This window comes from Theropithecus gelada, chromosome 7a (genome assembly GCF_003255815.1).
Source record: "Theropithecus gelada isolate Dixy chromosome 7a, Tgel_1.0, whole genome shotgun sequence".
Taxonomy (NCBI): Eukaryota; Metazoa; Chordata; class Mammalia; order Primates; family Cercopithecidae; genus Theropithecus; species Theropithecus gelada.
This window is the reverse complement of record NC_037674.1, coordinates 15,291,916-15,306,461: the sequence shown is the minus strand read 5'-3', so window position 1 is coordinate 15,306,461 and position 14,546 is coordinate 15,291,916. Positions and strand designations below refer to the sequence as shown.

General features: G+C 39.5%; 1 protein-coding gene across 1 annotated transcript in view; it reads right to left on the bottom strand.

Moving 5' to 3' along the window:
* EIF2AK4 (eukaryotic translation initiation factor 2 alpha kinase 4) overlaps nt 1–14,546 on the bottom strand; it is a 106,935-nt gene that overhangs the window by 62,585 nt on the left and 29,804 nt on the right. The window contains exons 7-11 of the mRNA XM_025390492.1: nt 13,568–13,683; nt 9,644–9,801; nt 7,607–8,142; nt 2,443–2,549; nt 1,412–1,569 (exon numbers count right to left, since the gene is read on the bottom strand). Coding sequence (XP_025246277.1) covers nt 1,412–1,569; nt 2,443–2,549; nt 7,607–8,142; nt 9,644–9,801; nt 13,568–13,683 — 1,075 coding nt within the window. The remainder of the gene's footprint in view (nt 1–1,411; nt 1,570–2,442; nt 2,550–7,606; nt 8,143–9,643; nt 9,802–13,567; nt 13,684–14,546) is intronic.

Below are 14,546 nucleotides of genomic sequence, written 5' to 3'. Positions count from 1 at the left end.
CTGAGATTTAAAGACAAGGTTTGTAAACCACAGGGCACAAAATCTTAAATATGGCAGGTGCTCCAAAAAATGATAGCCCTGTGTTCTTTTACTGCCACATTAATAGGGAAGAGGACAGTGTAGGGCGGGAGGTGGGGATCTTGGCATTGTCTTTCAATTTCCTGTCTCAGTACACATCACATACGAATTGGGTTGGGGGTAAAGCTTGCTATACTGGAAACCCCCAGGAATTCATTTACTGAAGTGAAAAGGTGCAGAAACAGTAATGGGTCCAACTGCTAATGAATGCCAGATTGCCGGGCAGACTGCCCTACTCTCACCCAGAAGCATAGAGATGGGAGGTAAGGGCTGTGGATTCTCACAGGGAGAAACTACTGGAAACGCTGGGGGCTTAAGTTACTCAGATGTTTTTGTTATATGAGCTTACCTATTATTATTAGGTACTTGTAAGGAGATGAAATTTGTTACTGTTCTAAGTTCAAGAATCTAAAATACAATGAAGTTAAAGGATTTGATCAAAATGATACTGTGTTAAAGGAACAGTATATGCTTCAATCATCCCCTCCTCTTAGACATAATTATGATCTTTCTGATCAGGACATCTGTCTTGCTTGTCTTTCTTTTACCACAGGAAAACCAATTTAATTCCTTTTTCAGTGTAAAAGTTTTTCTACAGTAACAGTAATGCTTCCTAATGATACTCTTAGAATCCTAAATAGAAAATATACTCCATTGATGGTGGGTTACCCTCATATGTGAAAGATGACATGTACTGTATATGGACTTAATATAATAATCTGGGTCTCCTAATTTCAAAGAAATACTTCAATTATATAAAAACAGCTGAAACCTCTTTCTACAAGGGGCAGATAATAATAAAAGTCACCCAAATAGACTGGAACGAAGAAAGGAAGACCTAACACCAGCGCACCTTAATAATACATCACTATTTTCCTGTCCCAATAATAGCTGGAAAATAAAAGCCATCGAGACCTGCTGGGGCCATCTCCCAGTTTGAAGTCCATCTCTCTTTTAACCTTAGAACCTTTTTATCTACAGCAACTCTAACAGCAAACAGGAGAAAAAAAGAACAATTTTCTTTCTGAACCAAAGCACACAAAAATGTTCTTTCTGTGGAGGTCTTGATTCCACTTGAAGTGCTGTTATAATCATGTGTGTTTCATCTTAATGCTCCACATGAAGCAAGGAAAGAGTGGGACATTCTCAACTGTGTCCAGCGTAACTTAAATAAAACCTTTAACTCCAGGAAGGTGACGATGAGCATAGTATCGAACATCCATATTCACTTCCCTCCCCACTCCCAAAATAGAAGTCAAGTCCATGAGTCTTTGTGGAAATGGAACAGAGAAGGAGCTCTAAAGGGGGTGGGAGGGATGACTCTGTACCACACCTTGATGACAGCTCCGAAAGCTCCTTTACCAAGAAGCTGTAATTCTTCAAACTCAATGAAGTATCGGGAAAACTGTCTCTGTGTCTCACTAAAGAAGGCAGCACTGGGTAGCTGGTTGCTAGGAATGACAGTCTCAACATAATCTTGTCCTCCAGAATCTGAGATAAAACAGAGTAAGAGGCACATGAGGCATTGGAAATTTAGGAAGAGCTACACAGCCAGCAATGATGGAAGCCCTGGAAGAATAGCCCCAACCAGTAGTTTGAAAAATTATCTTAACCTGAGTGGCCTTTTAAAACTTTTCCTTGGCCGGGCACGGTGGCTCACACCTGTAATCCTAGCACTTTGGGAGGCCGAGGCGGACGGAGCACAAGGTGAGGAGATCAAGACCACGGTGAAACCCCGTCTCTACTAAAAATACAAAAAATTAGCTGGGTGCAGTGGCAGGCGCCTGTAGTCCCAGCTACTCAGGAGGCTGAGGCAGGAGAATGGCATGAACCCGGGAGGCAGAGCTTGCAGTGAGCCGAGATTGCGCCACTGCACTCCAGCCTGGGCAACAGAGCAAGACTCCGTCTCAAACAAACAAACAAACAAACTTTTCCTCACCTTACCCTCCTTAAAGTAGGCAGAAATATATAATTAGCCCAAGTTTATAGGTGGGAGGTTATACAGAGTAAGTGACTTAACTATAGAGTTAGAACCCAAACCCAGGTCTCATGATCCATCCCAATCTCTACTGAGGTTCCTTAATCTCAGGTGCAGCAGTAAAAATCTAGTTACATGGCACTATGGGTGACTAAATACTACAAGAGACTACAGCAATGGACAGTCCATCAGTAGAGACTAGAAAAATCAGGGTGGTAAAACAGTCCCATGCACATGGCACACATCAAACTAATGGATTTATGTGTAGTTCAGAATAAAAGACATAAAATAATACATGCAGCCCCTTCCAATTTTAGGTTTATGTACACTTTCAAAATAATTTAATGCCAAACAGGATATGAAATAAAGAATGATAATAGACTCACCTTCAGGACTTTGTTCCACTAGAGGCGTTTTTGGCTGAGGATTTATAAAGCTGTGTTTCAACAACTGCTGGGGACTCCATCTTTCCTTGTCATCCAAGCACACACATCTCAATGAGAGGGAAGGAAGAATCTCAGCATCACATACAATCAGTGCTAAACTAGTTAATCCAAGGTATTAACTATGGGCTTTTTTTTTTTAAAGATACACATTAGAGAGTTCATGTTACTCATAGACCAGAATGTACTCTCACAGGTGAATTTAAATAAACATTCCTGAAGGATTTACATGCTATGAAACAGGCAAGGTACAAGAGGCGAATCAAAAAAAGGCGTCTCTAGATGCAGAAGACTTACCCTCACGGAACAATTTTTTAAAAGTCTAAGGTAGTGCAAGTAGGCTATAAATTTTCACCTCGATTAACAGTTTAATGCCTTGTCATGCCAAACTAAGCCTTTCGGGAACTGGTTATAAATACAGCCTTCTAAAGACAAAGCAAATCAGAGAGTTGGTGCAGGAGAGCGGCTCAGTATGACGAGCTTTAGATTACGCCTGCTCATTACAGGATGAAGTAAGTTGGAAACATTTAGGGAAGGCTTGTTAAAAGTCCCATATTCTATTACATACTTTTTTAAGAAATTGGTTTATGCTTTTTTTTTCCTTTTTTTTTTTTCTTGAAACAGGGACTTGCTGTATCGCTCAGGCTGCAGTGCAGTGGTGTGATCTCAGCTCACTCCAACTTCTGCCTCCCGGGCTCAAGCAATCCTCCCATCTCAGTAGCTGGGACTACAGGCAGGCACCACCAGGCCTGGCTAATTTTTATATTTTTTGTAGAGAGGGGGTTTCCCCACGCTGACACAGGCTGGTCTCCAAATCCTGAGCTCAAGCAGTCTGTCTGCCTCGGCCTCCCAAAGTGCTGGGATTACAGGTGTGAGCCACTGTGCCCCGCCTCACATACTTTCTTTTAATCTTCATTCCTTGAACCCATTAACTTACTGTTTAATGGTATAATAGACAATTCTTGTTTTGTTTTTTAATGAAGAAAAACAAGCCATACCTTTAACCCAGGGCTTCTGAAAGTGGGGGTCCCTGGCCAGTAGCATCAGTATCCCCTAAAAAATGTTAAGAAACACAAATTCTACTGCACCCCTGACCTAGTAAATCAGCATCTCTGGGGGTTTGGACAGTGATCTGTGCTTTAACAAGAGCTCCAAATGATTTCGATGCAAGCTAAAGTCTAAGTTAAAGTCTAAGTAGTTAAATTCTAACTGATTTAAGCTGGCCTTTTTAAAAAAATTTTTGTTTTTTGAGATAAGGTTTTGCTCTGTCACCCAGGCTGGAGAGCAGTGTTGTGATCATCACTCATGGAAGCCTCGAATTCCCATGCTCAAAGCATCCTCTTGCCTCAGCCTCCTGAGTAGCTGGGAGTACAGACATGTACCACCATGCTGGAATGCTTTATTTATTTTCATTTTATCTATTTATTTATTTTTTGAGACGGAGTCTTGCTGTGTTGCCCAGGCTGGAGTGCAGTGGCACTACCTTGGCTCACTGCAACCTGCAACCTCCACCTCCTGGGTTCAAGCAATTCTCCTGCCTCAGCCTCTCAAGTAGCTGGGACTATAGGCGAGTGCCACCATGCCTGGCTAATTTTTATATTTTTAGTAGATATGGGATTTTGCCATGTTACAGGCCAGGGTGGTCTTGAACTCCTGACCTCAAATGATCTGCCTGCCTCAGCCTCCCCAAATGCTGGAATTACAGGCGTGAGGTATCGTGCCCAGCTGTGCTGGAATACTTAACAGTTTTTTTTTTTTTTTTTTAATAGAGATGAGGTCTTACTATGTTGCCCAGGCAGGTCTTGAACTCTTGGGCTCAAGAGATCCTCTCACCTAGGCCTCCTGCAATGCTGGGATTACAGGTATGAACCACCATGCCAGGCTACTTTCATTACAACGGCACAAGTAGTACTTGACTTGGTAGCACTTCACCTATAATTATAAACAATATACTTAAAAGAATCAACTGTCATTGTGAGTTCTGGACTTAAAAATCTGTACATGTAAAGTGGTGACAGCAACTATCATAAATGGTAACTTTTTTTTATGTTGCAGCAGTAAAAAGCAAAGTACTCCTAATTTCATAGCTTGAACAGGCAAAAAAAATTCTAATAAAACCATTTGTATAAGATACTGTATTTCCTTTAAATTTAAAATTAATTTTTAATTATATCATTCAAACATAAATACCTTCTCCTTGCAAATATTAAAGCATTACTGATAACGATAAAGCCTTTGACCAGCCTCCCCTTCCAATTCTTTCTTCCACTTAGTGTGTATCATTGTAGAGATTTTTCTATGCATTTACACACATAAACATACAATGATCCAAACAAAATAGTATTGTTTTTTGATTTTTTAAAGCAATATCATCTTGTATATATTATTCTTCAACTTGCTTTTTTCATTCCACCATTTGTCTTGGAGTTCTTTCTAAGCCAGTACTTAAAGATTTTTTTTAAACTTCTGTATAGGCGTGGACCTACCAGAATTTATTTACACATTCTCCTACTGTTGAGATTATTTCCAATTTTTCACATTTTCACAAAATGTTGCAATGAGCATCCCTATATATGCCCTGTTGGGTTTCTGAAGTGCATTATCAACTGTAACTCAACTGTGACATAAATGCTATTAACTTGAAAGAAAATCTGGATCAGAAAAATGTTAACGCCTACCTAGAATGCACAGTATTTTTAAGAGATTTATAGCCACCAAGATCTCACTTTAAAAATGAACTTCTCTGAACCAGTAATTTTGGCAACAGGGTAGCCGTATATAGAAAAGGTTCAGCTTTGAACAAAAAGGGGTAAAACGCCTGGCAGCATCCACATTTCTTCATAGTTCTCACTACTGAGGATGGTGATGAAAACCAGCACTGACTCAGTCTGGGCCAAGTGCCAGAAACTTTATGGGTGTTAACTAATTTAATCCTCACAACCACCTCATGAGGTGGGCAGTGCTATTATCCCAGTTTCACAGAGGAGGAAACGCAGGGCAGGGGTTAAGTCACTCAGCCAGTAGGGCATAGAGGTGGGACCTGAACCCAGATGTTTTGACTCCAGAGTCTTACCCATCACAGAGGCTGATTTGAAACAAAATCTTTCTCCAAAGGGTGTTCAACAATATGTAAAAATATAACTACAAATGGAAGGTTGCTGTTTTCATTCTTTGTGAATGGTGTTTTTCTTTTGTTAACCAGGGCTGGACAGCAAAGTTCCTAAAACAGTTCTTGGCAGCTCCTTAACCAACCACAGTCTATCAAACCACTCCAGGGAAAGGAGTATACAAAATATTCTAAAGAAAAATCTTGTTAAAAGAATAAGAAGGCCATGAGCTGTGGCTCACGCCTGTAATCCCAGCACTTTGCAAGGCCAAGGCGGGTGGATCACAAGGTCAGGAGATCGAGACCATCCTGGCTAACACGGTGAAACCCTGTCTCTACTAAAAATACAAAAAATTAGTCGGGCATGGTGGTGGGCACCTGTAGTCCCAGCTACTTGGGAGGCTGAGGCAGGAGAATGGCGTGAACCTGGGAGGCGGAGCTTGCAGTGAGCTAAGATTGTACCACTGCACTCCAGCCTGGGTGACACAGCGAGACTCTATCTCAAAAAAAAAAAAAAAAAAAAGAATAAGAAATTGTGTGATCTCAAGTTTGAAACTGACAGAGCGTAGAGCTATTTAAGAAGAGAACTAGGAAAGTTTTAGCTACCGAGCCCATTCATTTTGCTACTAAACAGGAAAGGAAAGGTACTTCTACTTAAACCTCCCAGTGCTGTTTATAACAATACATAACGCTATTGCTAACCTTGACTAAATTACTCTTCATCAATGAAGAAGGCAGAACACTAAAGGTGACATTTTGAAGATGGAAACGAAACTTTCCATCTGTGATTCTATCATCATATTTGTCATTTTAGCCAACCTCATTGTTAGGGTGCATTTAAATACATATTTTTAAAGTTCCATTGCATTAAAAAGATACCATAAAAGATTTCTTTAGAAATCTTAATATTTTCATATACTTTAAGGAGCAAAACCAAAACAAAGAATCAAAGTTGGCCCCTTTCCACAACTGTGTATGTGTGTGTGTATATATATATATATCTCATATTCACTTTACACAAAAACAATCTCATTCAAACACAAATGCAGCTACCTTCACATCTATAATGGTAAGATCATCAGTGACAGGGCATAACAGTGTAACCCAGGCCAACTGGCTACTGGGATAGATGGAATAGGAAAGAAATGTGAAGGGTAAAATAAATGTTGCAAATGGAAGAAGTGAATAAAAGCAAATGATTGGGAAAAAGAAGGTAAAAAACAAAGAGCATCAGAAATGGAAGAAACCAGCCCAGGTCAACTCCTGCAGGACAGCTGGACAAGAGGAGCATCTGGAAAAATCCAGACTGAAGGGATCTTACCTCCCAATTAACAGAAACTGAGAGAACTTAGCTGTGGCTTGTACTGAAAACAGAGGCAGCACTAAATTCGAAAACACTTAAGTAAAGGACCTGGACAAACATGTTAGGCCTGAGGAAACATCTCAAGAAAGGTTCTCCCAAACAGGATAAAACTTGGCTTTGTAATTAAACATGCACCTGTGATTTACAGGTATTGAAAATTCTCTAGCTAGAGTAAGTAATTTATTTGGATTCTACAACTTAGTTGAATGAGACAGCCAATGAAGAATGGTTAAGAAGCACAAGGGGCAGAATCTCACTCCCAAAGCTATTACTGAAGTAAGAAGCCTCGTCTTTGACCCTTTAGGAACCAGAGCAAAGGTCAGTATTTGGAACACCTAGGGCATTTCTCACCGTAACAATCTCTATTGACTTCCAAGAGTATACCAGCAGTCCCCCAAAAGGAGTCTGAAAATCAAGTGTGAATTCTAAGTGAATTTCAGAGAATGTGGTAGTTAAGAGAATCACAAACCTACGTGAGAAAACAGAACATATAAGACTAGGACAGGACTGGAAGAGCAAAGAATGAAGTCCTGTTCCTCACTTTTCAGCTTCCACATCACTTACATGTCTGGCACACTCCAGCACAATCAAAAGTACAGGAGTAAAGTGCTATTAGAGAGAATCTCAGTGATACTCACTTCTTTAGAAAATCTTGAAAGTCAGCTGGTAAGTCACTAGGGATGGTCACAGGGTACTCTCCACATTCCTGTCCTTGGCTGAGGGACAGCAGCAGGAGGCCAAGACGCCAAACATCTCCTTTCTTCCCCGTTTTATAAGGCAGAGCATTGTCACTAAAACGAACTCGGGTTTGCTCAAACACATCCTCCTTGCAAATGTCTGCGAGGCGCTTAGAAATGCTATAGTCCGTAATCTTGACAGTGCCTTCTGCATCCACCAAGACATTAGATGCACTCAGGACCTTATGCACCACAGAATTGCTGTGCAGATAATCAAGGCCTGACAGGAGCTGAGCTGTGTACCTGCGAAGCTGATGCACAGGGATGGCGCCTGAGTGGCTCAGGTGTGCAGCAAGAGAGACCCCACTAATGTGCTCCACTAAAATGTCCACCACGATGGAGTCGTCTTGCTCTTTGAGATTCATTGCAAGGTAGCGTACTACATTTGGATGGCTCAGTTTCACCAGTGAGTTGAATTCTGTTTCTGTTCCTTGAATCTGATAAGTTAAAAAAAAAAAAAAAGAATAATATTGGGCCAATCAACATTAACTTGGGTTTCATTTCAAAAGTGAAGTATTTGATCACACAAGGGAGGCAAAAAAAAACCAAAACCAAAAACAAAAACAAAAAACCAAAAACAAAAGTGAAGTATTTGATAGAAAATATACTTTCAAATGAGAGGAGAACAAATATGCCCTGAACTGAATTCTCCCCAAACCATATGGTCAACCTAATAGTTCATAAAGATGGAAAAAATGTAGTTAATTCTCAACTTCTCTAATCTCAAAACCTACTATGCATATACTACGAAATTAGTGAACAGTTTTTAAAATAAAATTCTTTTGAGGTATGGCCACCAGAAAAAAACAAACTTTAATTTAAAAATAACCTTTTCTGATTAGCTTTGTATTTGGGTTTTTAAAAATACAGTATACGATTTGAGCAGCAGAATAATGGCTCCTCAAAGATGTCCACATCCTAATCCTCAGAACCTCACATGGCAAAGAGGAGTTAAGTTTGAAGATAGAAAAAAAAAAAATCTTTTCTGATTTAATAAAGATCACTGTCAACATTTAAAAAATTAGTTTGATAGAAAATACCCACATGTTATCTATCTGGTCACCACACAAAGATAACTCAAGATTTTGTCACATTTACTTTCGGTTTTCTTTCTATGCTTAAATACACACACATTTCTGAACACCATGCTTTATCTACGATTTTTGTAAACCTTGTTATTATGTAATACTATAATATGCAATAGTGAATGTTCTCCTTATGCTTGGTTATAAATCATTAATTTATAAATTAACTTAAAAATCCTCTAGTCCCCCAAAATTCAGTTTTGAAGCAGTACTTTTCTTTTTTTTTTTGGAGACAGGGTCTTGCTCAGTCACCCAGGTTGCGGTGCAATAGCATGAACATAGCTCACTGCAGCCTCAACCTCCTGGGCTCAAGCAATTATCCCACCTCAGCCTCCCAAGTAGATGGGACCACAAGTATGTGCCACCATGCCCACTAATTTTTAAAATTTTGTAGAGACAGAGTTTCACCATGTTGCCTAGGCTGGTCTCAAACTCCTGGGCTCAAGCAGTCCTCCTACCTCGGCCTCCCAAAGTGCTGGGATTACAGGTATGAGTCACCACACCCAGCCCTGAAGCAGTATTTCAAGAGTAGGGAAAAGAAGAATTGCAAAAAAACCCAATTTTTAACTAGTATTTAGTCCCAGTTGGAAAGATGACTGTTAATGCCATACTAAGGGCTGAGAAAGGAGGTTAAGAAGGCAGCTAGAAGTGCTTTGACCATGTTGTGAAAGTTCTGAAACCAGAAGCAAGGGGCAAAGAGGTACTGGTCCTTCACGGTGTTCTCTGGTCAAACAGTTCTCATACTGCTCTGGATCATCTTTGCAGGACAATCAAATGCAGGGCTATTTTGTTCTGTCATCTCCTAAAGCCTGAGAATAGGCCTTTTGCTCAGTCAGCCACCTTGAATGCTTACCTGCTTTTTGCACTTATCAATCTTCTCTTTTTCTTGACTGGTAAGGAATGGACCCATTTTTTTCTGCCACTGAAGGACCCACTCATACAACAAGACAAAGCCGCCAGTGGCTGTTTCCAAAGCATTGTAGACTAATTTCCCAAGTTGTTCATCACTGCCTGCACATTAAACAGAAAGTATAATTAAATCCCATTGATACGTTTTCTGTGGGGGGAAAGAAGGGAGGGGGTAATACACATTCTTTAGTTCAACAATGGATACCATGTGCTAACTATGGAAAATATGACTTTATGTAATAATGTTCTTTTGTAAACAATTTTTGATATTTAGCAATATACCCTGAGTCCTAAAATAATTTTTTATAAGGGGCAAGAATCAACAATGAGATCTTAGTATCAGACAAATAAAGAATCAATTTTGGCCAGGTGCAGTGGCTCACACCTGTAATCCCAGCATTTTGGAAGGCCAAGGCAGATGGATCACCTGAGGTCAGGAGTTCGAGACCAGCCTGGACAACATGGTGAAACCCCCTCGCTACTAAAAATACAAAAACGTTAGCCAGGTTTGGTGGCAGGCACCTGGAGTCTCAGCTACTTGGGAGGCTGAAGCACGAGAATCACTTGAACCTGGGAGGTGGAGGTTGTAGTAAGCCTCGATCACACCATTGCACTGCAGCCTGGGCGACAAGAGCAAGACTCTGTCTCAAAAACAAAAGAGACCAGTGTTTTATACTACTAGCCATTATGCACAATGTTATTTTCATAACGACTTTACCTTTGCTGACTGTGTCTACTGGTGTACCCTCATACAGCTAAATACCAACTAAAATGACAGAAAGAATATGAAAATAGAGAACAAGTCATTGAGATCAACGTAGATTAGTGTGCGCAGTAAAACAGTAATCTGAAAATCTGAATACATCTATGACTTTCTAAATGCAAAATTTGAATATGCTCAGTAAATACAAACTGGTCAATGCTTTGGAAGGAAAGAACAAGAGATGTCAGTTTAGATTTGAAGCTAGAAAATGAGACACATTTATTTAGTGATAGTCATATGGTTCTCACACAGGGAGAGCTAAATTCTGTAACACCAAAAATTTTCTTATAAAAATCTCTATTTTCATTAAAACAATAATAAAAAATTCTAAAAAATTGGAAAAGGAGAAAAAAAATCACCATTTGTTTTATTTTTCTTTTAGTTCCCTCTATTCTCCTTTACCCCATAATTTACCATATCATAGCACATATGTAGCACCTTGACACTATGACATTTTGGACCAGGTAATCTTTGTTGTAGGCAGCTGTTTTGTGCACTATAGGATTTTAGTAGCAATCCTGGTATCTACCCACTAGATGCCAATAGCACCCCGGCCCCAATGTTAGCCATCAAAAACGTGTGCAGACATCACCAAATGTCCCCCAGGCTACAAAATTGCCCCCAGCTGATAACCCCTGATACATGGTATTCTGCCTTTTTCTCTTATATAAGTAATAGTTTTCCATGATGCTATACTATCTTCATAATGAAAACAAATTTTTAAAGAGACCTTGATACTTATCTTTTCTATTTGAATAATCAAAAGTGAAGTAACCTGTGTATATATGATAAAGATGTCTCAGCAAAAATACTTTGGAGAAATATGGCTGAACTAGCTCACTTTGACTTCTTACCTGAGAAGCAGTTTTTACTTCATGGGAATGCTGATAATTTGGAGATTTTAATTAAAATGATCTATTATGTTAGTCATAAATAACTCCTGACAGTCTTTGCCTAAGGGGAAAAATCCTGCTGTTTAAAAATCTGTCAACCAAAGGAAGCAACCTAAGAAATGTGGGATCTAAGCAGTCTACTAGAAACACATGGCATTAAATGTTTATGGGATGGAGTATGAAGTTATTTCCATAAAGCCTAATTAAATTTGTGTGTTACGTAGTACAGTGTTTTGCAATATTTGTTTCCCTAATTGGGATGAGGCAGGCATTTCATAGTTGCTGGGGTTTAAAAAATTATAATTTTAGTATTGCCAGCCTCTTCTTGTCAGTTTTTCACGGTGGGGATTATAAAAGGGACAAAAGAATATACTGTGATGAGGATAAGGGAAAATACATTATCAAGAGAACTCTAACTCAAACTCTGGGATATGCCCACAATGATGGTTCACGCAGACAGTCTCTATAGTGCTGTAGCCACATCTATAAGTAAATGCTCTCTTCTCTCTAGTTCTAACAACTTTAAAATGAAAAACAAATACTGTTTTTTATAAAAATACTTCACCGAAAATAAAAAATTAGTAATCTTTTATGAAAACATTTCATAGACAGGGCATATTTAAAAAATCAGACCCACTGTGAGAAAACAAAATAAATAATTTACTTGGTGATTTTATTAAAAATTCTCCAACTGAAAATGTGCCTCCTAATAAGGGTATTAACTATGGTGAATCTGTCTAATGAGTACCAGTGAGAATAAGAGACCAAGTTAAGGTAAGAAGAATTGTATTAATTTGCCTTCTTGATTTCCCCAGGTTATTGGAAGTAGTGAGTTCTATGTTGTCACTTCGTGAATCTGAAATGTCTGAGTCAAGGACAGTCTCAGGTCCAAAGCCAACCACCACTACCAAGGTCTCGAACCCGCCCAATGATTCCTTTGTCTAAATACGGCTGCTCTGTGTATGTGCAGGATCCTCTACTATCCAGGCTGCTGTTTGTCTGCCAAGGCTAAGTATCCAGCTCATAGATTATTGAGAAGTTTGGTTTCTTCTCCCTCCACCTGCTGCCTCCTCCCTGGCAACTCTTTTGCTTATTTGTATCTCCTTAAAGAGGAAGGGGAAAAGATGCCAAAAGAAACTCAATTCACATAATTTGGCTACCTGTTACCTCGGGCAAAAATATTCACGGGATTGAAAATTAAAGTTAATTGACAAATTCACCATGTACAAAGATTTCTATACCAATTACTGGTTTTATCTGTAAGGCTAGGTAAAGATGACGTACATTTAGGGCAAAGGAAGAGACATCAAAAACTTGACTTTAGTATGAGCAATTCAAATTCTGATTTGCTGAACCAGCTTCATTCCAAATAGCCATGAGTAGACAAAACTTCTAAATAAGGCATATAGAAAATAAGGTGGTCTTCCTGGTCAGGTATAACATGCCAGGCAGGAAACAGCCAAATGGATGGATATCCACTTAAGAAAATGAGATCTGGTCAATAAAGACCACAGGTGTTACTGTAGTCCTAGCTACTAAGGAGGCTGAGGCAGGAGTATTGAGTAAACCTAGGAGTTTGAGGTTACAGTGAGCTATGATTGTGCCACTGTACCACTCCAGCCTAGGTGATGGAGCAAGACCCTGTCTCAACAACAAAAAAGGTAATAGGCATTAGAATGCATTTTGTTACACATATTTTATTAGCATTAGATGTATATGATGCAAAATTCTAACATTTTAATTACGTTTTTGTTTCAATAAGCTTTGATAATTATAATGACAGATTTAAAATTATCTTTACGTTAATAATATTTCCAAGAGCACGGGTTTTAAAATTTCATTTTATTTTATTGAGACAGGGTCTCATTCTGTCACTCACACTGGAGTGCAGTGGCTTGATCATGGCTCACTGCAGCTTTGAACTCCTGGGCTCAAGCAATCCTCCCACCTCGGCCCCTCAAAGTATTGGGATTATGGGCGTGAGCCACTGCACCCAGCCAAAAACACAGGTTTTTATTTCCATCTGACATGAGGGGAAACCTGAGTGACTTCTCATTGCAGTCATTAAGGATGGGAGCCAGAATGACTACCAGTTTGATGGTCTTCCTCGGACTGCACTGGTCTGAATGCCATAGTGTCTAATCTATCCCATTCCTTCGTGATTAACTTTTGCCATTACAATAATATAAATAGATTTTGTTAGTTTACTTACCAATACATTTCCCTTTGTGCACCATGAGCTGATCAGGACTCCCCATATTGAAATACAGAACTTCACAAGAGCCAGGAGAATCTTCACTATTACATACAGAATACTGTCGTTCTCGCCTTAAAAACAAATTCGAACAATACGTTTGAACAATCATTTTTTTCTTTAAGATGAACATAGGAATGTTATAGATTAACATAGGCAAGAATGCTCCCCCGTTTTCTCCTGTTTGTTGTTACTGTTTATCAGCCCACTCACAGTCTAACATCTGTTTCTACTGGGAATTGAGTAGGAGGTGCTAATGAAAAAGGCATTCGTTTCCCCACTTCCCATCGTCATCTTCTCCACATGAAAACCACAAACCCTTAACTCCAGGTCTGTGCTGCCCAACGCTGTGGCTACTAAAATAAAACTGAAAATTCAGTTCAAGTGCAGTAGCCACATTTAAGTACTCAATAGCCATACATGGCTAGTGGCTACTATATTGGACAGCACAGATACAGATCATTTCCATTATCAGAAAAAGTTCTACTGGTCAGCAGCGATTTAGATCAATTCCACATGTATCCCACATTGCTTCATTCCCATGCACATGCACATCTGGAGAAAGCTGCAAAACAGAGGGGGTTGGAGCTGCCACAAATTCCTGGTTTCCAACTGAGCCTCTAGTCATTGAGTGCACATTCCTTCTCTTGCTTGTCTTTGGTAGATATTGCCATCATTCCCTTCCATGACTTCTCCGAAACACTTAAAACCCCACCTCTCCTCTCTTTCTGTTTTTGTACTTTTTTTCTGGTGGGGAGCAATAGCTAAGAAACTAGATCATAATGCAAAAATAATAAATTAGGGGAGAGGGTGCAGGGAAGAGGTAAGGGAGAGACCTCTTGATGGTCAGGATTGAACACTTATCAGAAACACTTTGATGAAGTGCATGGACGGATCTCTAGAGAGATTACTCTCTCATTCTCAGCATGATTTTGAC